The sequence below is a fragment of the Melospiza georgiana genome, chromosome Z, assembly GCF_028018845.1.
Source record: "Melospiza georgiana isolate bMelGeo1 chromosome Z, bMelGeo1.pri, whole genome shotgun sequence".
In the NCBI taxonomy this organism is placed as follows: Eukaryota; Metazoa; Chordata; class Aves; order Passeriformes; family Passerellidae; genus Melospiza; species Melospiza georgiana.
Window position 1 is genome coordinate 80,702,846 of NC_080465.1, and position 27,991 is coordinate 80,730,836.

At 42.8% G+C, this 27,991-nt stretch overlaps 1 protein-coding gene across 7 annotated transcripts; it reads right to left on the reverse strand.

Moving 5' to 3' along the window:
- On the reverse strand, positions 1-27,958 carry PIAS2 (protein inhibitor of activated STAT 2). Of its 7 annotated transcripts, XR_009115895.1 has the most exons (15): positions 27,874-27,958; positions 18,494-18,968; positions 16,099-16,183; positions 15,435-15,485; positions 15,250-15,340; positions 11,816-11,950; positions 9,764-9,869; positions 9,170-9,243; positions 8,200-8,360; positions 7,468-7,601; positions 6,852-7,023; positions 4,471-4,610; positions 3,921-3,979; positions 2,606-2,643; positions 1,903-1,952 (listed from the first exon to the last, which is right to left on the reverse strand). XR_009115895.1 is itself a non-coding variant. In XM_058043446.1 (14 exons), exons 1-14 carry the CDS (start codon positions 27,895-27,897, stop codon positions 1,787-1,789), a joined length of 1,878 nt encoding a protein of 625 aa, XP_057899429.1. In that variant the 5' UTR covers positions 27,898-27,958; the 3' UTR covers positions 1-1,786. The 7 variants fall into 7 exon arrangements, 2 of the variants coding, with proteins under 2 accessions (XP_057899429.1, XP_057899430.1); XM_058043446.1 differs by lacking the exon at positions 3,921-3,979 and having other exon boundaries at positions 1-1,978; XM_058043447.1 differs by lacking the exon at positions 3,921-3,979 and having other exon boundaries at positions 1,783-1,952.
- Positions 27,959-27,991: the final 33 nt, after the last annotated feature.

The following is a 27,991-nucleotide window of genomic DNA, read 5'->3' on the forward strand; positions in this document are numbered from 1 at the left end:
TTTTCAGCAGAGACCAGTTTCAAACTTTTATTCAGAATTACTCTTGGAACCTCTTTCCACACTCTACTTACAGGTCAAGTCGACGTGCAATGGTGATGCAGAAAGCACTGATCTGCTGCAGGCCATCAAGAAAAACTTTGTAACAAGCACGGTTTTATTGGAAATAAATCATGCTAAAAACTGACCCTTAACAGGTACAAAATATTAAACTGATAAGAAAAAAGAAAAGAAAGATTGGGGCACTATTAAGACCAACATGTGAACTCAAGACTGCGTGAAAAATCATACAAAAAAGGCAATAAGGAACAATAATGCAGCATTAAAGGTAGGGGTACAGGGTAGACAAAAATTACAAAACATTCTGTTTCAATATACCTCATCCATGTACTTGGTTCAAATACTGTAACAGTACTGGAAGGCAAAAAGCACCAGACATCCAACTAAAGAGGTAAGAAAAAAGGAACAAAAAATTAGCAAAAAAGTAAGATCTGGTCATTAGGGAAGGAATAATTTCAAATACAGTTACTGAACAGAAACGCAACACTTGAGAAAGCTGTTATTTCAGCATACATAGACAATACCATTATTCCAGCTCCATGGAAATGACTTGGTTTTCCTAGTCTGTAACCTCTTCCACATACAGTACTGCTGAGGTTATCCCCAGGTGTGTGTGGGCAGACACCGCGTACACACTAACAAAGCAGCACGGTCATCAGAGGAGTACAACGGGGAAATTGTTCCCTTTCAAGTAGAAAAGCAACAATCAGGAGGCCAGGAAATGTGGGGCAAAGCATCATTAAGCCCTAAACACACAATTCAAAATTAGGTGGGGACACTGTGCACCTATGGCTTCTATTTCCTAAAAAGCCAAGGCTCCCTTTACAGTCCACATGGAATACAGCAGCTGCTGAGGAGACAGAAACCATAATCAGGAGATCCTAGAAAACACTCCTGCACTGGAGGAAGTCTTTCCTATTTCATCTCCTTATGGCTGCCACAGAAAGGAGCTGTACATTCCATGGGATGCCGGGAGTTTTTGGTGGTGGCAAGGTGTCCCAATTATAACATGGCAGCACAGAGACTGTGTGATACAGGGTTTGCATAGATATTCTGTCCCCTTCCTAGCTGAAAGAACATAAAAGAGGAAGAGGTCACAGCTTAGGCTCTTGTTGCATTTGGAACATGAAACTAGGAAAAAAAACCCCAACAACTCCATTTACAGAGGCTTTCTATGTGTCCCCAGGTAAGGGGGAGGTGGGTAACAAGACATAAATCACATGTCATGGCTATTCAAAGCTTCATTCTCCTAATGAAGTTTATTACAGGCCCCAGTGAAAATATTACAAATTCACTAATTCCTATACTTCTGCACCTTTTTCCTAACTGCTGTTCTAGAGCAAGTAAGTGCTTTTCTTTATTAAAAAAAACCTCATTTGTTTTTACATTATTGCTGTATTTTACAACAAAATTAAAAAGCACTTGTGGAATCCACACAACAGAAGTCAGTATCCCCAGAACAAACTAAGAGCTTGAACATGTATTCTCAAAAGGGCCTTTTCTATACCATCTATTCAACGAGCAGGAGAAAGAAAAACAAGTCCAACCAAAAACCATCCTATCCCTTCTCTTCCGAGCATCAGCGAAATTCACCCCACTCTCCCAGGGGGGGAAATCCTTTCAATAAATATCAGCGTGAGCTCCGAGGCGCTGGAATTCCGGGTGGGGGGAAGAGGAGCAGCAGCAGCAGCTGTGTGCAATGCCTGCGGGGTCCGTGGCGCCCCGAGGGTCAGTCCAGGGAGATGATGTCGGGCGCGCTGCCGCCGCCACCGCCGCTGCTGGTGATGACGCCGGCCTCGGCCCGGCCCGAGGAGCTAACGTGCGTGCTGCTCTCGTGGTGGCTGGTGGAGGTGATGATGCTGCCAGGCGTGCTGCTTGTTAAGGTTGAGGTGAGACTATCCAAAAACATAGGAGGACAGTACTGCTTGAAACAAACAATGAAGAGTGAAGAGACTAACTGCACGAGGGAAATGCATGCTCTGAAGATACATCTTCCCCACGCGACGGGACCACAGCGAGAACCGCAGCTCTGCGGAGCAGCGACCGAGCGGGGACCGCAGCCACCGGCCTCCTCCCTCACCTCCCCCTTTTTCTACTCCAGAATGGTTTGCGTTGGAAGAACCCTAAAACTCATCTCATTCCATCCCCTGCCATGGGTAGGGACACCTTCCAGTACCCCAGGTTGCTCCAAGCTCCATCCAACCTGGACAATTCCAGGGATGGGGCAGCCATAGCTGCTCTGTGCAGCCTATGCCAGGGCCTCAAATATACTCTGGGTATATTCAAGTCAGTGCTGAGCACATATTTACTTTAAAAAGGCACACTATCAGTAAGGAATGAGCTTCCAGGCCTGGATTCATCATGGAAAAGCTGAATCCTGTTTAATGCACATTCACTACTAGCTCTTGCTAGGTTTTCCTAGACTTTGGTTAGGTCTAAGCAAGTGAATGGCAAACACAGTTTGGATGACGGCACCCTGACAATTACTGGAGCACAACATCGCAAAATCAGGCTTGGAAATTGACCCCACAACAGATCAGAAACATACCTGTGAATCAACTGGGATTAGCGAAAGAAAATCCAGACCTAGGAAGAAGAGAAGGATGATAAGTAGACAAGTCTCTCCTTTATTCACACACAACAAATTTAAGGATTTTTTTTTTGTGGTTGTAGAACAGGCTTTGCAATTCATACAGAGTTTCTAAATGGAATATACCACTGTGACACCACTCTCAACGACTACTTCAGGCAGCAGCAAAACGAATTATCTAGTACAAGTGGCTCTTTTTAATAATGAGGATGACATAATGATGTATTATTCACTGAATACTGCAGGGTGGTTCAATGTGGTTGCTTAGATGGAGGTTGCCATTTGGAGCTGTTGGTTCATTAATGCAAGTTTCACTGCATATTGTACCTGACTTGGCCAAACTGGGACATGAAGAGTGTCATCACATTAAAGATGCTGGAATGAAGTAAAGTCACAACATGCACAAGTCCAAAAACAAGCAGCAGGTCTCTTCCTCCACCCACGGGCAGCCAATAAGGAAACATTTCTAATATCATCCCCGTTTTGTGTCTAGACAAATAAAAGGAATGAAGAAGAGGAAACTACAAGTAGTTCAATGTATATCCTCCAAGACCAGTGACAACTAGTGTCCATCTTAAACACCATTTGCATGTAAGCATTTAGGGCAAGATGTTTAGAATTATAAAACCAATGAGAAATTACCACATTTTTTGGTTTTTTTTGTTTTTTTTTTTAATAAATATTGGCCTTGTGTTTGCTATGTCAACAGAAAGAAATGATATACTCCCTCCCACTCCCCTCACCTCCAAATCTCTTCTGGCCTGTGACATCTCTCCTCCTCTTCTCCATGAGAGAAAAATTTTGAAGGAGATTTAAAAAGTCAGTTGCATTTACAGAACTGACAGCTTCTTTTGACTGTGCAAGTTCTAGAACTTCAGTTGGTAAGTGCTGACCAACAGTTCTAGACTTCTGTTCTCTCAGCTTATTCTCCTATCCAATTTCAGAAGACAACTGATTTCTTAACAAGGGAGAAGTGGAGGGAGGGAGCAGTAAGGGAGCCAAGATGGACAGAGAAACAAGGGGAATGATATCCATCTCATTGCCAAACTGGTGCTGAAAGAAGAGGAAAAAACCCAGAGATGTGCAGGGGAGGAATGGAGACAGGCAATGGAGCAGGGGAAGGGAAGAACAGGAGGCCAAAGTGACACTCGTCACCACAAGTCACTACTTCCTGCGCTCTGGGTTTGTTACAGCCGGCCAAGAGACCCCCCAGAGTCCCTTTACACATTGCGCTTTTCAAGGAGCCAGGATAGAAAACAATCAGTATCCCCACCTTTTGTCTGATATTTAGCAGCAGTGTTGAAGAATACATCATAGGCATTTAGGGTATGTCTAGGTAAAGAAAGTCAATAGAGGTCAGCTCACAGATTGTAGCTCACCTTAACCTTTTTCATACAGTCTAGACAGAGCACCACTACAATCAGCTAGCAGAGTAACTACACTGAGGGCTGGGATGAGTTAGCACCCTCACACCTCTAGTAACTAAAACAAGCAACTACTCTCCCTCGCATCTACAACACATAACCACCAGATGTTTACACAAAGTCTGGCTGAGCACAGCAAGAGCAGTTTCTGGCTGCCATGCCCAAGTGCCAGTTTGTACCCCAAAAGCAGTGCTTGTCACATCACTGCTGCAAATTGCAATCTGAAAATGGGCAGACAGCCTGTACTGGGCTTGTCCGGACATCCCATCAGTGCCATACTGCATATAGACTTGTTCCATTAAAAACAAAAACAAAGAGTTAATAAATTCTTCCAATTTCTACCCACCCCATAAATTAATACTGCCGTCAGAACATACATGAAAAACACTCAGCACCTACCTGGCAAGTCTGATGAAATACTGGATATTGGTGGGTGATGGAATGGTACTGGGTAGTCTGTTAATGAAGGAGGAATAGCAGCAGCATCGACCGTCGTCACGCTGGGCACTCTGGCAGTAGATGGCTGATACATGAGAACCCTGTTTCAAACAGCATGGGAAATTACAAACAACCTGGCTGTTAGTTGCACAAGGGAAACCATGCACTGCTGTGCACTCTCATTCACAAGTCACTGTGCGACAACACAACTACAGCGTGGCTACTCACTACACAGTACTCCACTCTAATTTCCTTTTTCATAACAGTCTTCATAATAACATGACCGTATCTTGGCTCTCAACAGCAGCTGTGACATAAGAGTAAGTTGGCATTAAAACAAAGTACAGTGCTGGAGTCATTGGCAACAGTCAAAGACAAAGGGGTGTCTGTGAGCACCCACAGAGGGATGTAAAGGTGACCAGAGCCAGGAGGAGAGTGTTCCATCTGATTTCTCCACAGAACTGCTGCTCAGTGCCTACCTGTTTCACCAAGGGCACAACTGACCATTATCCTGCCCCAGAGGATGACACAGATTGCACAGGTGGGAGTTAAATACAAGTCTGCCTTTACTCACAGCCTCCAGTTCAGCGCTCAAGGAGCATGTTACAACCCTTCTGCTTCCCCTCACGCTGCCTGCTCTCTTGGCAGCATTGTTACAAACACTGCCACAGGTGCCCAGGCACCAGCCACGTGCACAGAACAGTTCATGAACTCCAAGTCAGGTGGAAATACACAGAATTCTGCTCCCACATGCTCTGCATCGCTCCCTCCAGCCTTTAGTGCTATCCACTCATCTTCCTTCCCACACTCCTACCTATTAACCTACTTCTGATGTCAGAACCTTGGATTTCAGACCCTCCCTTCTCAGGCACCTCTCACACTTCAGCATGTATTGTTGCTTCCTCTAAGAAGACACCCCAGTTTTCCCAAAACCACCATTCAGACAACACTGTTTAAAGGAGATAAGCTATATCCCAAAAGCCTGACATTGATCTGGATTTGAAGAATAAAGATATGCCATATTCATACCCAAAAAGCAAGGAAAATACATGGGTCATAGAGAGAAAAGAAGTCAGTCCTCCTACAATTACAGTTGTACGTAGCCATCTCAACCATAGGAGCACGGAAGGAAGTCTTGGTGCCTTCTGAAACTTCATTAAGAGATGTATTTGTAGCTACACTTTCTTGTAAAAGTGAGGAAGAGTCTCTTGCAGAAGGACTCCTCCACAATCCTCACAAAAAAGCAACAGCATTGCAGCATCACTGCTGAAAGTGGTTGAAGATGACCAACTACTTGCTCATCAAGGACCACACAGACATTCCTGTGGACTAGAGACTCACCACACCTGCTCATTACTTCTGAAACAGAAGGGGAACCTTCAAAACAGAAGGGGATTTGGTTTATTATTATTATTATTATTATTTTAGAACAGGTCATAAGCCACTACACAGAGAGACACAGACACACACCTCATGCAGGCAGCAACACTAACTGATGAGCCAGTACTGAAAGCTGAGCTTGGAGCAGTGAGTGCTGGTGAGCCTGGCCAGTGGCCCTCACTCCCTGCAGGTCTGGGGTGCCCCACGGGCCAAGAGCAGAAACAGGGGAGCCACAAGCAGCACCCAAGCTGAGGTGCACAGATCAGGACAGACAGGAGGTCTGGACAGACAGAAGGGCACAGCAGCAGAGAAGGTAGTCAAGCCAGTGCCAAAGTCAGGCCTGACTACAAAGATGGAGGAGGAGTTGCCAAAAGACTTGGGAAGTCATTGGTTGTGCTAATCAAGGTGCAGGACTGACTGATGACCACAGCCAACAACAGCATCCAAGACATTCCAAAATTTAACAGAGAGATGGAGGAAAAGCTCATCTTGATTCAAAACAGAAAAGTGGCTCCCTTGCAAGACTGACAGGATGGATGAAACACACAACACAGTCTCGTTCCCTGGGCACCAGAGCAGATTAGATAGAGGATACTGAAGACAGCAAGAGAAAAGCCTTTAAGATGACACTAACTCCGCAAGAATGCATGAAGTTCCTCCGCTTGGCATAATCTACTTTCTCAGGAGAACACTGCCCACTAGCTTAGTCAGATTCCTTTTCTATGGAGAAGTATCCCTGCAAACACAGCAACAATCAGCGCAAAAAAAAAGTTCTTTTGTGAAGTGAAAATCTATTTAATAGTGTTTTGCCTGTACAAAGTTACTGCATCAATACAACCTTCTACAGGAGAGGCCTAGACAATCTCCTCTGCAAGAGCAGAGCTGGATTCCAAGTACATTTCGCTACAGATCAGTTTAGCTGAGACATTACAGAATAACAACTAACTTTAAAATTGACAAACCCTTTGGTTGGGCTCCCGTGTATTTCAGACATAAATATGCAGTTCCTTTTGGCTGGAGGATCTTCTTCTTCATCAGAAGAGCTTTCTACTGTCAAGTCGATAACATCAACCTTCTTCTTGTTCACCTCACTGGCCACTGTCACGGAACATGGTTTGCTAACAACACTGGAACCTGAAGAAGAAAATAAAACACCATTGTTCTCCAAAAGATGGTGATGTCAGCAGTTTCTATTTGCAAGAGAACCAGGAACCCAGATCCTGTATAATCAATCACCTGGCCATTACAAATAATATTTTGCCCCAGTACCTGCTTTGTGACTCTTCTGTGTCACATTGAGACTATTAAAGAACAAACTTTTGTTTTCACTTATCATTTTAAGGATGTAAAACAAAAGCAACCTTTCGTTTTCTTAACTGCTATTATAAAGAGCAAAGACAAAGACAAAAAATGCACTCTTAGAGATACAACCCTTTCTTTTCTAGCTTAAATTCCAAGAGGATTAGTAGTAGTAAGCCCTCTACAAAACAAACACCAACATCCACACACATTATCCAAGCTACAACTAATTCTCCAAGATTTTGTCCTGGTTTGTAATGAGTACCCAGATGTACATACTTTCTATTTTGCTGCACTGTTGACTTGACACTTTCACAGCTTCCTTCTTTGGCCTCATGGGGCACCAGGAGCCATCTTCCTGGAATTTTATCTCATCCACATCAGAACATTCATTAAGGATTTCCATAAAGAGGCTGAAAAAATAAAGTTTCACTTTTGATTCTAATTTACATTTTTATTCTAAGTGAAAAGGAGACATGAATAAAGAGATAATTATGATCACCTTCTACCCATTGTGTCTCCTTTCCCCATAGTTCCTCTTAATCTGAAAACCTGTAATTACTGCCTTTTTCAGATAGTAGAAAATAAGATTATCCCAACCCATCCATAATTCACTTCAACACTACTGCAATGCACAGATTTCCATTCTGAAGCAGAATACATCACCTCTTGAACCAAGTTAGGCAATTGTTATGAGTTAGAAGTTACATTTTGAATTTAACACCTTTCAGGGACAGAGACATGTGAAAGGAAGACCTGTCCTTTTATGCTGCATTTGTATTTCTCCAGAAGAAATACACTGAGACTCAGGAGTTTGATGGTGCACTTAGGACATAAACTTACATAGGTCATTATGGGAAGAGAAACTAATGGAATCTAATGGCTCCTCCAGTCTGAAGTATTTTGACCAAAAATAGTACTAAATGGCTAAGTTCAAGTCACAAAAGCAGCTACTAAGTACATAATGAAAGATTTTAAGTAATTGCATAATCTGCAAAGCCAGTCTCTTACCCATCTAGTATTAGGCTCTCGTAAGCTGCCTTTTTGTCACAGACAGGGCAGATCCAGGTAGGCTTCTTCTCATTCATTTGAAGATAAAGAGCAGCATCGAAACATTGCAGGTGTGTGCAGGTCACTGCCCGGCATGGGATTGTCAGTCTCATTTTTCCCAGCTGCAGGAGATGCATTTAAAGGGTGTCAGAACAGAAGACAGAGAAACAGGCCTCAATGGTTAACAATGAATCCAGAGGTGAAACAACTCTTGCTGCTCACTACACAAGTGCCTGGGGCTAAGGGCGCTGTAAGTAAGTTCACTCCATCACAGCACCCACACAGTGCTCCTAAAGGAAAAATTAAGCCATGCTCCAAGGCCTCAACACACTGGTAACAGTCAGAAACACTTTTAATGGACCTGAAACAACATTACTTGGAAGACTTTATTTTTATTAAACAATCAGGTGAAGTTGATTCTTCTATAATTTTCTTTTAACCCGGTACTTCAGGCGTTTTCCTGAGCTCCAGGTACTTGTTACACTCAGAATGACCAAGTTCTTCCTGGGAAGAGAGCCTCCAAGGCAGCATTACCTTGTTATAAGGTGATCGCCTGTTTTTTTGCTTGATTCTGTATCTGCAGTACAGGCAAAGCCACAAAGATGAGGAGATAAGAGGTTTTAATTAACATTCCACCCTTTAATTATTCTGTCAGCCTGCCTGATTAGCCTCAGCATGTCAATATAGGAGATTAATCCCTCTACAGGCCTCACTGTACACAAGCAGCAGCTCGACTCAGTGCATCACAGCTGAGGCATCCAGTCCTAAACCACAGCTGGGTTACTGCTGCTTCTCCCCGCTATTTTATCTTAGCTTGCTGATAAAATACAAAACAAGTGAGGTTTCTAAAGCAAGGCCTTTGAAAAGCAGCCCAATTCTACACTACAGATGAAAATATGAATGTTATCTGGAAATTTCCAGCCATACTTACAGGACACATCAGAGAGACCCGCAGACTGGTTGTGGCAATCTCACTATCAGGATCTGCAGTTAGTTTTTCTTTAACTATTAAAATAAATAAAGAAGTTATACATAGAGGTCATTATTTCAAATGCTAACCTTGATTCAGTAGTACATGCACTTTTTTTTCAGCTATCTAAAAATATTAATCTAGTTCATAAACAACAGTTTCATTACTTATAAGCAAGTAGCAAATGTTTTAACATCTGATGTTCACAGAGCAAACTCAACTCGACATGTCAAGAGATAAATAAACCATTATGAGTGAGTGAGGTACAGGTGAAAAGAACTCAGGATGTCTAGCTGCACCTCACAGCCCAGCACAGTAAGGAGTGCTTGTGGCATTCCCATAACCACATTTCAGATGGGATCTCTGGGTATGCTTCCTAGAAACCCCCACTGAAAAAGAGTGTGATGCCTCACCATCAGCCAAGGGAAACCTGAGAAACCCTAGGCATGGACTTCATTCTCAAAAAACAGCAAATCTCTCCTGTATTACTAATTCTAGTTTTAAAGAGCCACTAATCACCCTCCAAAAGTATAGACAGGCAAGTTGATTACTTACTTAGTGCTCTGGAATGATCAGGATTTCTGATACCTTTCATTTTTAGCCTCTGCAAAAGCATAGCTGAGGTGAGCTGGCGAACCAGATACACAGACATGGAGTAATTCTACAAAAAAGAAAGATTAAAGATTAAATGTTTATTTCATATAGTACTCCCACCATGACAACAGATGACTATTTACACTTGTTGTAGCACATAGTTAAAACAAAAATGTGACTTTTTGCTTCATCGGTAATTATTAAGAGCATTGACAGACAACTTCAATTCTGTGGAGGTCCAACATTCTGCCAAAATTCTCTGGCCAGTGAGGTCTAATTATCCTACTCCAGTTATGACTGAACTAAAAGGTAATTTCACAACCAAGAGACAATCTGAATTCTCCTCCTGGAAAGAACATATGTGACACATTTCATACATGCAATCTTTTAAGAATTCCTCACATTTTGTCTCCTTTATTGTCCCCTTTTTTCCAGTGTCAGTGGGGAGCTCAAAGAATTACGTGACAAAAGATAAAAGGTCTTTATGTTATAAACAACAGCTTCAGATGGTACAGAGCTGCCCCAGTTTCTCTGTACCTTTTCTTTAGCTTGTTCTGTACTCCTAAGCCCAGCCTTGTTACACCATGTCTGTTCCACTGAGCCTGGCCCCGTTCCCCAGCATTTTCTACTCCTCCCTAACTCACACCACTTGTCAGCTTCTTTTGTTCACTGTTCACTCCCACTTCTAGGTCACTAATGAAAAGTCTGCAAGCCCCAGTGCTGCAGGATAATAATGGTTTCATCTGTGTTATAAGAACAACTCGTGACCTCTTATTTCCACCGCCTGTCAGTCATCTTCCTATGGCTCCTGCACTGCCTGGGCACTGCACAGGAACTTCAAACAACTCCTACAGCCCTGCTCCTCCTTTACCACCTGTAGGAAAACCTGCTCTTACCTAGAGCAGCAGATAAAGCATTCTAATTGCACATGAAACCACTAAGAAACCTAGAACTTTTGTTTTTTTCGTTAAAGAACAACCAACTGTTGCCTTACAGAGAGGATTCTAGAGGCTCAAGTCTGCCCAGCACTGAGGGGTTTATGCCCCCTTGGCTCAGCAGCCCTCCAGTATCAGGCCAGTCCATGCCAACAAGCCCTTTTGTGACACGTGCTGCTCCCCAGGGTCTCACTTTGAGGATGAAAAGCAGCAAATTCTGGCACCAGCACTAAACCACAGAGTCACTTCACTTCTCAGGCCAAGGGGAGGATGTCCAAGCATTCCGAGTCATCTGCTTCCATCAGAGTATATTTTGGCAATACAGGGAGGAAAGCTAGCAGGCCTCAGCATGAGAGGCCAAGACCACACACAGGACTGGAGCCATTTTAAGATTCTGTGCTCTGACTGGGAAGCAATGGCTCAGATCTTCGTCTCCATCCCGGTTCTAGAAAATCATCCTTTGATGTCAGCACTGCCCTTTATTTATTTTTTGAACATTACCTTTCAATCCTATTTCTTTTTAAAATTTTAATATAAAAGCTTATACTGGAGTCTCTTTGAAATATGTGGTATTTTTAGTCCAGAGAATTTGATTTTGAATAAAACCTTGTAGAGAAAACTACTTTGATAACTGCATCCAGAATTAACACAAACAGTCACAGATAAGGAATAAATAGTTCTTGACAACAGCTGAAAGGGTGCTGCAACAGTTATTTAAACCTAGGATGGAGTCAAAAATTCCTTGCACTCTCCTTCTCTTTCCTTAATAAATCTACAGGGGGATTTACTATTCACACCACAAAAAGAGTTTGTTATTTTTGACATGCATTTCAGGCAAACTCTAAAAGCAGACTTTTGAATGTGAAGGCTGTAAGAAAATCTTTCCATCTGTATGTAAATCCCACATGTGTTGCTGAAAACTACCACAGTTCTAGAGCAAACTTTGTTTCCTGGCATTGATAGTAAGCTCAGGCATCTAACAAAAAACATTTGCCAGCCACACCAGGCAGCAGGGGAGCAGGACTGCTCAAAGAGGCTATTCAATGACTTCCCACATCCTACAGAACATGCAAGTTACCTTTCCAATTTCAGAAGCCCAAGAGATAGAAATCTGGTTTGGCACTGCTGATGACAGCCTAACTAGAGAAGTGATATTCAAGGGACGTCCAGGTCGCTTCTGTTCAATTCCATTTTTTGGTGGTGGAGCATATCCCTATGGGAAAAAAGGACAATGGATGTGTTACCCAGCATACTCTGAAACTGCTGACACATACTTGTTAGTTTCAAACAGATCTATGAGAAGCAGGCAAACTTAGAGGCTGTCTAGGCTGGAGAGCAAAGCTAGCATTTATTCTGAGAAATATCAGACTTTCACAGTACATCAGCAGAGACAAACACAGTTGTAACGCATTTGTTGTTTTAAAAGGGTTTTACAGAAGCACTGGAAAGGTGAAAGAGAACACAGTTTGGGTCAAGGTAAGTTCACTGGAAGAGTGAAAGGTCATGTGGATGCTCTGTCCTCCTTCTCCCCATGTCCTACTAAAACAGAGTGAAACATCATAAGGTCACAGCCTTAGTGACAAACAGAGCAAGTAATGAAGACTAACCTCAGTGTTTCACACACTGAAAACGCTTCACTGATTAGGAAACAATTAAACCTTGTTCCAAGAGCTCCACATCACCTCAGTGACTACTTTGCCTCATTAGCTACTGGCCCCATTAGCAACAGGTGCCACCTGTCCCCTGCCAAGGTCCCTGAAGAAGGACTGCACATGGAGTACCAGCTGTATTTAAGATATCATGGAATCAGAGGGGTTTGGGATGGAAGTGACCTTAAAGATCATGCAGTTCCAACACCCTCGTCACACAATAAGCCTGCAGCTTATTCCTCTCACCCTGCATCTGGCATGATGACAACAAGCCAGTGTGACAGAGCCACCCTGAGAACCCCTGCGCTGAGCTCACAGCCAGCCTGCAGCCACTCAGCTCAAACTCATCCTGCACATGAAGGATGCCAGCACATGCAGCTCTGCCTCTTGCACAGGCAGTACTGATGAATTTCCAGACCGTGTTGTTTTAAACAAAAAACTCACCCAGAAAGGATATGCTGAGGGAAAAAAAAAAAAAAGTATTTCTTTAACCAGAGAAATACATACAAATTCACAACCTAGTGTTTGGTGAAGGAGTTACCTTGAAAGATGCTAAGTCTGGAAATAAAAACAATAAAAAAATATTATATATATAAACAGCCTTTTCTACTCACTAGCCCAGTATGCCATGAGGGCTTTATTCCAAACAAAGAGGGAACAGACATATGGGAACTGGTGACAATTTCACATTTAAAACACAGAATTATTTCAGAAGAGAGTGAATGCAAGTTCTCATACATTTCCCCCTTTTTTTTTTTTTTTCCAGAGATAGACTCTGCAGTGCACGATTTGCTTCAGCAGAGCTTTTAGTGTTTTCTTCCACAGAGCTTATTCTTGAGAACAGATTCACGCTCATACTCCTACAACAATTTGGAACCTTCTCTTCCTGTCCTTTTAGGAGCTTTCTGCTGGCCTGGCACTGTTTAGGCAGGCTGCCAACTCTAGTGGCAATATTATTGGGGTCTTGAAGTCTTCCATGGTTCTTCAAAGAACCACACTACCCGAGGCAGGTATCATCTGCTACAGCAAGGAAATTCATCAGGAGAAAGCATAACTGCCCATTTATCTGGCTTTTCCCAGTGACACTAATGCAGGATACAAGGAAACATGATGTTCACATAAACACAATCCCATGCAGTACTGGCACACAGGCAGCATTGCTGTGAAGCTTCTGGTAAGGATTGCAAGCAAGGAGATGACCAAGAATAACTTACAGACCAAGAATAATTTACAGAATAGTTTTTTCTGCAGAGGCGTGAACTGCCCTACCAGGCAAAGACAGAAGTTCACTTATGCACTGTGCAGGTGGGCAAAAAAAGCTGGCATCAGAGGTTACCTAACTAACACTACTGCAGTGGAAAACAGTGGTCTTTGAGGCAAAGAAGTTACCTTACACTTCCTGCTACAGAAAGGAAGTGCCCAATGATGCAGAGAGAGAGCAAAAAACGTCTGCAGAAGCACTCAGACTGAGACTCTACTTGTCATTCAGCTCATAGTGAATGAGGAGGGGAAGTTGCCAAGGCAATAGTGATTTATTCATTTTCGCAGCTAAGGTTCAGCTGAACAGATTAAAAAATCATCTTATCATGTGCAGGAAGAACCTAGAGGATTTAAGTCTCCAAACTAAGCAATAATCCAAGATTAGCAGTAGTTTCTGCTACAGCTGTGACACCTTACACACAAAATGGAGAGCACAGCAGGGTGTAACCTATATTAACAAGACTGAGAATCAGTTGACACTGATGCCCAAAAGACAACATCAGACTGAATTCTTTTTTGCTGTAATCCTCAAAGTTATCACACAGAATGTAACCAGCATTTGCAAAAAACACTGATCAGAAAACATGAAAAAGAAACCTTTTATAACCTGAAGACTGAAATAGGAGGAAGAGAATCTAAGGAGTCTCATTTAAGCTGAGCAGAGGCAAAATTTGAAAAAAGCAGTCACAGTTGCATATGGGAAGAGGGAGGGTACAGGACAATACGTCTAAGACACCAAAAACAATCTGAAAAAGAGGTTTCACACCTTCTCTCTCCACATGGTATCCTTCCAAACCCACCGAAAAAACCCACTTTCCAAACCTACTGAAAAAACCCTCTGTTCCATGACTTTTACCACACTTTATAGCCTCAAGAAGTATTTCTGAATGGGTTGTGCAAGAGTTTCTCTCTGTCCTATTGAAAGAAGAGAGAAACCTATTCCAGAAATGTTTTGAGAATGAGAGAGCTTTTCCCTTTCTGTCCATACCCAAGGCTCCAGATGACCCTGTGGTGACTATGTACTAATTTCTGCAACATCAGACACTCCTGAAGTGCGACTGCGAACAGCATTCTGATACAGTATCAGCAATGTGCTAGGAACCCTAAAACGTGTCTATTCTTCATCCCCATAATAAACTGTGCTCTAAGCAGACAGAGGCAGAGCAGTGCACAAGTGGCACACAAGAGGCTGAGGCCAGAACTAGAAGGAACCTCAGAACTAGAAGGAACTCAAGCCTCTCACAAATACAGGCAGCCCACACAGCAAGGGCTACCATCCTCATATAAACTGAGTCTAAGCAGGTGTGAGGAGGATTCTCCATGCAGACACCACATTGGTTTTGAATTATTTAGTTACATTAACAGCAAAAGACAAGGTTTGCTGTAGGGGCCTTAATCACATTTAGTCCGTGCAGTGGCTGTAAGATTATTAACAGCAGTAATGGCTATCTCACACAGCAAATGTACAAACTCCATGCCTAACATTAGAGAAATCTGAGTGGTAACAAACAGCTTGACCATTTTGGCAAGCTAACACTACAGAAAAACACATACACACTCCACAAGTCACCAAGAAGCCACAAATACATACATACATACTTACTGGCAACGGGGACAGCTTCCCATTTACTTTAATGCACAAACTATTAGGATAATGATCCTCTTGAGGGCAGCTTGTCTCTGCTAGGCATAGCCTGTATCCATAGAAAGAGAAAGCATCATTTTCAAGTGTCCCCACAAACATCCATCAGCCAATTAAGTTTTCAGAGAACACTGCACAAAACGTACCTTAGCTGAACTTGCACTGTGTAATCTCTCCTGCCTCCAGGCAAAAAGTCCCTGTGACAATGAGAAAGAAAAAGAGAAGTACCCACTTAGCAGGACTCATATTGCAGCCATACAGAGAAACAACTGACACAACTGCCACAGCAACATGAAAATTTGCTCTTGTTTTTGTTTTATTGAGCTATGAGCACCTTACAAATGACATTTCTGTTTAACTACTCCCAAGTTACACAGAACTTCAGGATCAGCATCCTCCGTCAAAAGTTCATAGCAACAGTCAAGTTGGATGCTGCCAGGGATGAAAAAGCACCCCTGAATTTTCATAGTTTACAACATCAAGCCTGGGCAAGAACAGAAAAGCAGGCTTCCATTCCCACAGCCAGGAGAAATGGAGGGAAGCTTCCCACCTCTCTAAACAATGACATTATTCGGAACTGAGTAATTGTTAATTCTTTAACAGTCTACAATTTTCACAAAATGCACACAAATTCTGTGCACAGTTGTTCCTGAAGGAAACAGAAGAGATATAAACCCAAGAGTAACTTCAGTGAGAATTATCATTCTGCATCAGCTGAATAAGTGATGCATTTGGTGAACCAAAACCTCGCACTTTCTCCTGAAATTGTGTAGAGATTTACCTACACTATACAACACTCTTACTTCTTACCTGGAAATACAGATTTCTCTGACCTGCTGTGGTGTTAAAGCAAAGATAAAAAACTTCTCCTGGAACCTCTGAATACTGCTCTGTACTAGAAGAAGAAAAAAAGACACAAAAGAGGTTGAACCATGGTGATTAAAGCCGTTGATTAAAACAGGATCTGGAACAAGGCATTAAGTCACCCAAATGGTGGTTGAACTGCATGTAACTGTTAATAAAAAAACAATGGAACAAATCTTTCATTAAACTACATTCAGATGGTTTAACATCACATTACACTTCAGTACTGAAGCAGCTTGACAAACTGTGCTACAATCCTTTCTCCCAAAGGAGGAAGGTTCAAACAAATACACAACAAAGTATTTCATTGGATACCTGACAAAAGGAATACCATAGAGATGCCAACAACTACTGTAAGGTACCACAGGAAGAACATGTGCACCAGAAGTTCTTAATGGACAGCTGGAAAATTCACAAACAGCTACAGGTAACAAAGTCTTGGGAGAAGAAGTGATGGACCACAACCCCTCAGGCCAGAGAAGCCAGCTAGACTTCATGTCTGGAGTTACCCTTTAGTGGCATCTGACAAAAAAATAAAGAAATACAATGTTCACATTGTATCTATGAATACAAATTGTCTGTCAGTGATGGGAATTGGCAATATTTTCATATTTAAAGTCCACATGTCACTTTCTTACTTCCTTTAAAATTGACGAGAAGTTAAAAATTTTGACCTGAAATAAAGGCAGATTAGGCTTGTCCAATTTAAAATAAGCAGCAGGGAGCTGCCGCTTATTTCAAATTGGACATGCCTAATCTAAGCAACAAATCAAAAAACAGCACAACTAAACCAGTCAAATTTGGAAGAGTTGGACTGTCTTGTGCACTGTGACATTCCGGGGAGATTGTTTCTATACCCAGAAAAAAGCCACACAAGAAGGCGGCAAACATTAAAAGGAACCCAGGTGGAGCAAACACACACCAAGTTCCTCGAGCAATTCCAAACAGATACAGTGTGCATGTATGCACTCAAACATCACAGAGCACATTGGTTACTTAAGAATAATACTTGAGCACATAAGAATACCTATAAGAATACTTCAGCACTTAAGAATAATACTTGAGCAAAAAAGACAGCAGAAGTATTTCGTTATTTAATTTGGTGTGGGTTAAAACTAAACCCCACACTTACACCTGGGCTCTCATGTTAGTGCAAAGGAATACCACACTAATCCTTTCTCAAGCATGAAGCAGTGAGGTGGACTATATTCCTAGTTCTCTGACTAAACTGTTATTTAAATACTTAACTCTCAAATGCACAAGAAAAATGAGTGTCACTATGCACAAAGAGAAGTGACAATAGGCACTGTAATTACTGTTTGTTGATAAAGTTTTCTGCTTTAGGTACTGGAGGATGGCAGATGATCAGTTCATCCCTCACTGAGTTACAAGTCACAGCCTAAATGACTTTGTGATCAGTTAAGAAACGAAATTGTTTAAGAGGATGCAAACTTATTTTATAAATATGTTACTAAATAGGGAACATTTTTTGACATGTAAGGTAAGACTGACTGAATTTCAAGACAGAAGATTTAGCTCCAAATAATTCAAAATTTTCAAGACTGAGGGGAAGATAAAGCTGATTTCAGGTTATTTGGAAGACAATGTCCACTCCATATTACAACATACAGTACTGCAACAACTTTCAGGCTGACAAACTTCACTACTCTGAGCACAACACTGAACACAGCAGCACAAAGTGTCTATTGCAGTGCCAGATCTCAGAGTCTGCAGAAGTACTGTGAGATAAGGGTAAAGCAGCAAACCAATGAACTCATTCTCTTTACCCTGTTGCAACTTGTAAATTACTGACCCTGAAATCCTTTTCCTATTACTCCTCACAAAATTGTTCCTCATTTGCACTAAGCAGAAACTTCAGGTCCAAATCTTTCAGCCAAAAAGTGGGCGTTCAGACTAGGTATTAAGAAACATTTTGTTACAAAGAGAGCGGTCAAACCCAAGGAAAAGCAGTCAGTGCTGTCAGCTGTCAGTGTTTAAGAGGAATTTGGATAACGCCCTTAACTATTATTGTCTAACTTTTGGTTAGACAGTTGGTTGACCATAGTAGGTACCTTCCAACTGAATAACCCTGCTCTTCTCTTTAATATTCAAATGAAAGAAGTCTTTAATCATATTACTTTTATAACAGAAAACTATTTTCTGAAGTGTGGTTTTGCACTTTTCGGAAAAATGGTAAAGAAAAAGAAAAGGTGAAGATATAAAAGGAAAGGAGTTTTGTTTTGTCCCAGCTGCAAAAACCCACTGAAATCTGGGCTCAGTACTGTTAGAAGCAAAGCTTATTTAATGAATTAAGCAAGCTGCAGAGGTATTAAACACTTACCTAGACTCGTGGGTTTAATGAGCACATCGAGCACATCGTAGAAAGGCAATCTTTTCAGCTGAACGTCAGGGTGAACAGGTGGAATCGGAGGAGATGGCTGCTGCATCTCAAAGTGGGGCTTAGTGTCCTGGAGGAGCACAGAACTGACAGGCGGGGACGGAGACTGAGGCGTGACTGACGTGGAAGGGAGTGGGTGAATGCCCGCGACAGCCAAGTCAGGCTCCACCGGAGAGGAGCTGCTGTCCAAGCCGGACGCTGCGGGCCTTATAGCCGACAAATCCGACAGTGCCTCGCTGGTCCGCGGGTACCGGCGCCTATAGAGCTCTCGGATCTTGATCTGAACCGCTGGGCTGCAGCCGCTCTTCAGTAAGTGCAGTGCCCTCATCAGGAGGTCATGTTTGCGACCACTTTTATTACGTCCGGCAAATCCCAGCAGCACTTGCAGTTCAGAAACGCGAAAACTTGATACCATATTCTGAAAGGGAGAGAGAGGAAAGCACAGGTGAGCCCACAGCACCCCGAGGAGGCCTTTTCAAGGAGTGCGGTGCGGCATCCTTCATCACTTAACCTGACAACTTGTTACTTGGTTATGGGTACTGCCCACACCTTCACAGAACATAAAAGCACAGTTAGTTTAAAATGAAGAAACAAAGCGTCCAGGATGCAGGTTGAGTTTGCCCAGGAAAGATTTGTTTCCACACTCAAACAATAGCAACAACAAAATCTTAAATTCACAGCACAAGCTGTACCACAAAGAATCTGTCTCACTTTGTGAAGCAAAATACCAAACAAAAAAATCAAGTGAATCAGTATTATCACCTGTCTTCAAACCCATTTTAAGCACTTCATTATTTTATTTCTTAATTTCTGAACAGTTTATTGTGAAACTCCCTTTATTTTGGACACTGTTAAAGCAAGCACAAAGAGAGATAGGCATATCAGATTTCATTGCTGAAAGATATGCACACAGCAAGGAGGACAGTTCTTAAAAGCTACATTATGTATTGCATACTGTGGCATACAGTATGACACACAAACAACATAATTGATTCCTCAAATGTCACAAAAATCTCCCTCTCCTTTTCAGATCACATTCTGGCATCAAGCGTCACAAAGGTATCTTCAAAGCAAATAATACTATTTACTTGGTTACCAGGGTGAGTTTTGGAAGACTAATTTTTTTAACTTCACAGTGCAATCCTCAGAATCCTACTGTTTGTGAAAATAGAAATTTTAAAAAAAAGAGCTCACTATACAAAAGGAAACAATCTTGTGCTCCACTGCTACCAACAATTAACTTTGCACAGATGCATCATCTCTCATTTTTGTGAGCAGTTTATACCTCCATTTCAGAGGTACAAAGTTGTCCGGAATACTTCTAACCAACTTCCTTCCCATTTCTTAGGGACCCCTTCATCATAGCAAGGAGATTAAGTTTTTAAAGGTGAAAGAACACCTGCCTCCAATCTGTGCTGCTGCACCATGACAACTCCAGACTCAAGCCCTGGAGTTAAGGGGCTAACAGAAGGTATGAAAGAGCAGACATCTGGGATCACACATATTTTTAAAAACAGTTCAGAAGTGCATCTGGACTCTTACTAAAACTTTGGGTGTTCATTTCAAAAGAGACACAACTCAAAACAATGCTTTGCCTTTTACCTTCCAGGTCCTTACTACACAAAGTTAATACTCATATTCTGACAGATCTGATCTCAGCTGAAGTTTTAACACAATTTTTGCCCAAACACTGAGTCAGCCACCAATAAAGTCAAAATCCTCCCTGTGTCCCTGGCCTGTTCCCTATTCTCTTTTTAATATTGTGAAAAATCTTTTGGCAGTAAGACCAGTGAATTGTATCAGATGAAAACTGAACTTAAAATCACAGAATCATTTAGGTTGGAAAAAAACCCTCCAAGATAATGAAGAACAACCATTGCTCCAGCACTGCCAAGGCCACCCCTAACCCATGTCCCTAAATGCCACATCCACGTTGCTTTTAAATTTTCCAAGATGGGGACTCCTCCACTGCCCTGGGAAACTTGTGCAGGGCAGGACAACAGCCTTGGTCAAGAAATTTTCCCCAGTATCAAATCTAGACCTCCACTAGAATAAGTTGAGGCCATTTATTCTCGTCCCATCCCTTGTTACATGAGAGCAGAGCCCAACTTCCCCTGGCCGCTCCTGGGGCTCCAGCCCCTTCCCAGCTCCGTTCCCTGCCCTGGACACGCTCCAGCCCCTCGGTGTCTCCCTTGTGCTGAGGGCCCAGAGCTGTCCCCAGCACTGGAGCTGCCTCAGCAGGGCCGGCACAGGGACAGGCCCTGCCCTGGGACACCATGGGCACCTTGTCCAGCTGGGCACACACTGACCCAGGTCTGGGCACATGCAGTCCCAAGTCCAAGTCACTGGCTACTTCTTGTGCCATTAAAACACAGCAGGAAAAGTAGCCAGGACCTGCCTTCTCAAGGGCCACACTATTTATGCAAATCAAAATGACCATCTAAAACAGTATGGCAGAAACCCCACCTGGCACACCCTTTCCTCATCATTGATGAGACAAGGTCATTGCATTTCAGCCCCTGATTTTCAACATTTCCAGACAGCCCATTTGGATCCAGTGACTCTTCTACCAAGAAGCTGTTCCGAGCAGAGATAACACAGTGGCTTTCACACAGGTGTTCCCCCAACACCCTGTCTATAAATGCACCGTGGACACAGCACCCAGCAAAAAGTCATGGGAGCCACTGAGTGGCTCACCCAGACTTCTGAAGAGACCAACAGCAGATGTTACCTTAATTTCATCCCAGCAATTTCCCTCAACAACAAAACAATACAAGATGGAGAATATTAGTTTCCACCCAGGACTCCCCTTCTACTTTTCCTTGCACTCAGTCAAACAGTGATAAAAAGAAAGTGTTCCAACATTCATAAAAAATGGCTTGAAATACTGTAACGGCTTTATAGTTATGACATAAAAGAGAAACTGTGTTAAAAGATAATACCAGTATTCATGAATTTACAGAAAACTTCATGTTGCATGCTTCTGTAGATAACTGCATAAGCTTGATAGCAACGCCAGCTCCTTTATTTCAGATGCAGGCAGAAAGCACGACGCTGGATTCCATAATCGCAATGCAAATGAGTAAAATAATCCTTTACACAGAGATTATGGAAACAGCATGCATGTATTGCAAAATACTGTCTACTACCCTGCCTGCTGCCTTCTGTGCATTCCTGCAAGTTAATCAAGGTGAAATGTGCACTCAGTCACGCCTCAACACAGCTAACATTTCATACAAAAAAAATTTCGCAAACTAGCACTTTGTTACAAGATGGATTTCATTTTACTAGAAGACACAGCCTGGCTTCAATACCAGAGTCATCAAAATTTTAAATTAACGCCCACATTAAAAATGCTTTCAAGTATGAAAAATAAACACTGTTTTTGTCCATCAATGTTAAAATCTTAGACAGGCTTTAGAAAGAAGACTTGCAAAAAGCGAAGTTTACAGGAGTATCTAAGCAATAGCTTTTACAACACTTTCCCTCTAAACCTGTTTCTATTTTCCCTTTAAGGCAACAACAAACATGTATATGAAACACATCTGCCTCCAGGGGCTCCAGGAGAGCTGCACGGCCCCTGGGGACAAGGCAGGCAGGGACAGCACCCAGGCAATGGCTCCCACTGCCAGAGGGCAGGCACAGATTCTGGCACATTGGGAATTAGGAATTGCTGGCTGGGAGGGTGGGCAGGCCCTGGCCCAGGGTGCCCAGAGCAGCTGTGGCTGCCCCTGGATCCCTGGCAGTGCCCCAGGCCAGGCTGGATGGGGCTGGGAGCAGCCTGGGACAGTGGAAGGTGCCCTTGCACATGGGAGTGAAGCTTTAAGGTCCCATCCATTCCAAACGTATGATTCTGTACTTATCTTCCTACTCCATTTACAAATATAGAGTGGACATCCATTATCATCAATAAACTTTATAGGGATGTATGTCTGAGAATATTTATAAAATCATGGTGCAAGGCAGACACTGCTTCCAACAAACCCTTATCAAGTTACTTTCTTTTGGTTTTCCAGCATATTGCAGAAGACTGCAGCCTTGTTATTAATATGCTTTTCACATCACTCAATTACGATTAGACATTCAAGTTGTGTCATGTAGATGACATTTTCTCTTAAGAGAAGTTCTTTACAGCTGCACAGCCCAATAAAAAGCACTTTTTTAACACAAAACCAAAGCCATTTTAGTTTTAACACTACTCCATGAACACAAAGTAGTTTGACAGAAATTTAAGGAAATCAGACTGGCTAATTCAAGCACTGTCATATTCCAGAAATTTTTTCCCCCTGAAATTCATACTTGAAGGTTATAAGAAGCTTCATAGGTTTTTTTGTTTCTTACAGTTAAACTTTACCAACCATGATTCATCAGCAGAAAACACTGTTCTAAAGCATTAAGCCGTAGGTGTATCTGGAATGGCATTAATTTCCCTGGGAGGATGATGTTAAGGAGCCCAGGAAATGCTGACATGCCACTGAAATTAAGGGGCAGGCGTGTTTCAAGGCTAAGTAAGGGATCAAACACCTCTCCAAACAAGACCTGTGTGATTCTCCACACTCCCCTGCAATATTAACACTCACTCTACATCTCTCTCTCCTTTTATATATATATATGTAAAGAGAGAGAGAGATCAGTGCAAGGTAACTGAAAATGCCTGTTTAATTTGTTTAATTCTTGACACATGCCCTACAATAAGCAGTAACAACTGTGGCTTTAAGGCAAGTCCTGCCTGAGCTGCCAGCTGGACACCGGCAGCCCAGAAGCAACCCAGCCTGCTCAGAAGGGCTGGTCAGCTTGCCCCTGAGAGCTCTGCTTCAGCCCCACTGCCTTCCAGATAATCCCCAAAGTGCCTGGATGCTCTCTACAGAAGGGACACACCAAGGACAGGTTCCACAAATCCTCTCTCCTGACTTTAAGCCCTTTCATGGACATTCAGCAGAGCAGCACATTTGTGACATCTTTGGCAGCAGGTTTGCATCCATGCTGACTTACAGCAGGCTAGAAATGGGTAATGATGGCGAGGAAAAACAACCTGTGTCCTGGGACAGCCGAAGATCTCTCTGCTGAGTGGAAATGTTTTCTCAAACAGATATAACCATAGCTAAAGAAATGCAAGTCACAAGGAAAAATGAAGATGCCATTACTGAAATCTGTGTCAGTAGTACAGGAAAGCAAAGGCAGCTCTAAAGGAAACCAGAGTCAATGCAAATCATAACCACCACATCCACAGTATTATGGAGATTTTCCTCTGCATAGACTCTAGCCTGGCTCTTTATTAGGAATTAGCTCCAAAGTTGCATGCACTTAAGAACAGCAAAGATCCTAAGTTAAACAAACACAAATATTTAAGACATTCAAAACAAAGCTTGGCCATTTCATTGCAGCTTCTTTTTTAGAGTATCCAAAAACTCATTATCTCTTTCTTTTCCCTAGCACTGTACCTCAGCACAATCAGTTAATTGTTAATGATTTTACATAAACAAACTTTTAAGGTGTCTCAACAAACCTTAGTGATCTAGAATAGTGACTGTGAATCTATGGGGCATGCAAGAACTTTGTGCAGGTACGAAATTCTGACCCAAGTATCATAGGCTATTAGGAGTATTTTATCAGCATTTATGTTATTTAATACACTCAATTTAACTGCAGCCTAAGGATCATAACAGCACCAACAGCAACTTCTCACATCCATTCTGTTCACCATCTTAAGTTTAACCAAGATCATGATGCGGAATTTGATTTCTACATCAAAAACATAAACTGGTCGGCATAGACAATAAAATTATATTTAATACAGATAAAATAAAACAGTGTTTGTCAATGACCTTGAGGAGGACACATGAAAACAGCTCTCAGCATTTTCTTGTTAGCAATTTAACACTAAGCACTGCTTCACCTGGTAAATGTGAGGCAGTCACTTACAGCGTTCTTCCAGACTGGAAAAATAAAGCAAGTGAAGTGGAAAGGCACCAAGTCAGGCAAGAACAAGAGATCCAATGTATGAGACTTCAACTTCTGTATTTTAATATGCTATCCAAACAACATTTCTCCTCCCATTTGAATCGTGTGTCTTCAGTACTGGGTGTGCAATCACAAAAAGTAAAAGTGGGACCTACTTCCAGCATTTATAAACATGATTTTCCAGTAAATTTTATTCAATCTCTCCTGCCAGAAAGGATATACTAACACTCTTCCATTTCTTCTCAACAAAATGAGTTACCTTCCACAATGGCTATGAAACTGATCACAAGTGTCACAGACTAGTTTTGGCACAGGCAGAGCCATTTGCCTATAAAGAGCCTTCTTTTTTGCCCCACAGAGAGGACACTAACAAATTACTTCAAAACGTGACTGAACACAAACTGTGAGACTGATACTGCCACCTAAACTAGAGATCTGTTTCAAAGACTGCATGCACTCCACATTTTTTGTTTCAATTTTAGAGTCAGGACGCCAGCAAAAACACAGGGGACGCAGGAATACTAAATAATATGTAACTGATCCTCTTATCTGCAGTGTTTTGCTGAGATTCAACAAGCTTCAAGCTAAATCCTGGTGAGTTCAGAATCTGCTGGGAGCTGGAATTGTTGCCTCACAGATGGCTCTCAGAAGGAGCTGTAGTTCCCCACTTCTGGGCCAATTCTGCTCAAAAATGTGTCTGCTCGTCATCTCTGGCCCCCACAACAGGCTGATGATTCTGTTCCACATCCGCCTGCGCAATTCCTTCATCATTTACTGGGCTGCTCCGGAGAGGGGATTATGGGGAAAGGTATGAGCCAGGTTTAAAAACACATCTGTGAACAGCAGCTCTGGAAATGGTACCTCAAAACTGTAACTAGACACTGTGGTGGTGCTCTCCCCATCTTCTCAGCCACTCCCAAAGCCTCCAGAAACCAGTAATCTACAGAAATCAATAAACACTCCAAGCTAATAAAAGCTTAATCACATGGTCTGGAAGGGTAAGCCTCAGAGCAGACATTTTCACCAATATCTGGAAAAGTAGCAAATCCTTTAACAAAACTGGAGATTTTCAAAAGGCCTGATGTAACAGCAGGTTTCCTGAAGTCTGGTTTCTTTCACTACAGCCTCTCAGTTATAACTCTTGGGTCCCAACTCCACAGAACTTTTTCTGTGAAGATACAGAGAATATCAGCAATAGTCCTAACAAATATCAAAATGCTCCTTTGTCCAGAAAAAAAACAAACAAACAAACAAAAAAAAAACCACACTAAAAAACCCTAACCAACCAACCAAAAAACACACAAAAAAAACCCCCACACCAACACAGCTGTGCCTGCTTGTTTCCCTCAAGAAACAGGGTTTAAGAGAGAACTCTGATCTCCTGCCTTTAGACAGTCCTTAACCAATTACTAAAATAAATTCCACTCTCAAAATGGCCCAAGTGGCCTTTTATAAAGCAGGTAGAGATTATATACTACAGGAAACTGCAATCAACAAGAGAGCAGCAAACAATACTGCCATAAAAACATTCAGTAGGCTAATCTATAAAGCAGCCATTTCAGATCACACCTAAAGGTCAATTCACAAAATCTACTGGGGGTAGGGGAATCTCTCTCATCTTTGGTCAAAAGCAGGAAGATTTGGTTGTCTGAAAAAAAATTTAAGCCTCAAAACCAAATATTCAAGCAGACACATTCAAATGCATCCTCAAATGCAAAAAGAAAAAAAGGAAAAAATCAGCTATGGCCCAGCAGACATGAGGCAGACAATAACATTCTCTTCCAAAAATTACCTAGAGCTTTCCCACAACAGGCCATGAATTATTATCACACCGATGCTGAACATTTAGAGAAGCTGAAGGCTAACAGACTCATCTCGCAAGCACTCCAGTTTACAAATAAGATTAACAGGAATATCAAAAGATATGTCTTCAGAATTAATTTTTTTAAACTAGTGGCACTTCTTGAGTGATGAAAGGGCAGCCCTGCAGTCGGTCTGAAACACAGTTCCCTTTCCCCTCCATACTTCCTGCATTACATCTATCTATGCACCTCAAGTTTCCCGTCAATTTTAAAGGTATTCAGGAACCTAATGCCCTGAGGGAAACTATCAATACTTATGGATATCTAGGTAAGTGATTCCAGTGCTTTGGGAGAGACAGATCATAACTCCACCTCAAGACTGGAGAGGAAGACCTAAAAGAAGAGTCACCACTGGTGCGAAGTTTACACTAGGGCTTCAGCCAAACCCTTTGAGACACCTTGGAATGAGGGTGAGAATGGGTAAGGACACCGAGCAAGAAAATCTGTAAACACAAATACATTTAAAGGGGGGAAAAAAACCCCAAAAACACAAGGCTGACGTACAAAAAAATAAGCCAACAATTCCTAAACCTAAAACTGAGACAGAGCACTGTTGTCCTCAGACAAAGAAACTCCGTTCTTTCCACTATATTTTTATAAGTGAGCTCCTCAGTTGCACTACCAGTGTTGGTGCTGGAAGAAGCCTCAGCACGGGAAATTCTCTGGCGGCTGCAGCACATTTCGCACTGGTCTCACCAACACCAGCTCTTCCTCTCCACTAAAGCCCAGCTCACAGGGGTTCCTATTTAACTGGCTTTTATCCCTCCTGTAACAAAGTCCAGGTGGGGGGGAGCGGCCTGCACGCAGAATTCCCACGAAGAATTCCACTTCTGCAGCTGTGGACGCTGCTGAAAGACAACCTCCTCCTTCCACACAAAGGTAACAGCGGATTGTTCAGGAAATAGCAGGAAAAGCAGCAACTATGCAGTCAGCTCTTTGTGTACACACCTTAACAAAATGAAAGGACACGCACGCACACACCCACACCGACAAATCTGCTACACAGAGTCCACCATGGCAATATGAAAGATAATGAACCGAAGATAAAACAAGTCTGAAAAAAGGCTCTGGGTTTCACGCTGGGCAAGCACAGCTTTCCCGGATGGAAAGCGGTCCACGGATTTCCAGAGATTCCACAACTATCAGCATTTTTAACAGCCCGGCGGTTATTCACCGCCCTCCCTTCAGCCGCACGGAGCGCGGGGCCCAGCAGGAGCCGTTCGAGCCCTGGGGCCGCTCGGCAGCGCCGAGATGGCTTTTAAAATGTCGGGAGGAGCGCGAAGAACCTCCCCGGCGGCAGCAGCAGCAGAACCCGCGCGGCGGGGACGGGGAACCCGGCATTGACAGGGAGGGTCTCCTCAGGCAGACCCGCCGACCCCCGGGAAGTCGCGGCGGGCCCGCTCCTTCCCTTCCTCCCTCCCTCTCACTCCGCGGATGGCGCGGGCCCCCCAGCACCGACATCTTGCCCCGCAGCCACCTCTCTCCCTCCTTCCTCCTCACCCGCAGCTCCTCGAAATCCGCCATTTTCTACCCGCCGCCGGGCGCCACCGCCACCATCATCGTGCACCCGGAGCGCGCTCCCGGCACGTGACGGGGAGGGCGGTCCGGCGGGAAGGGC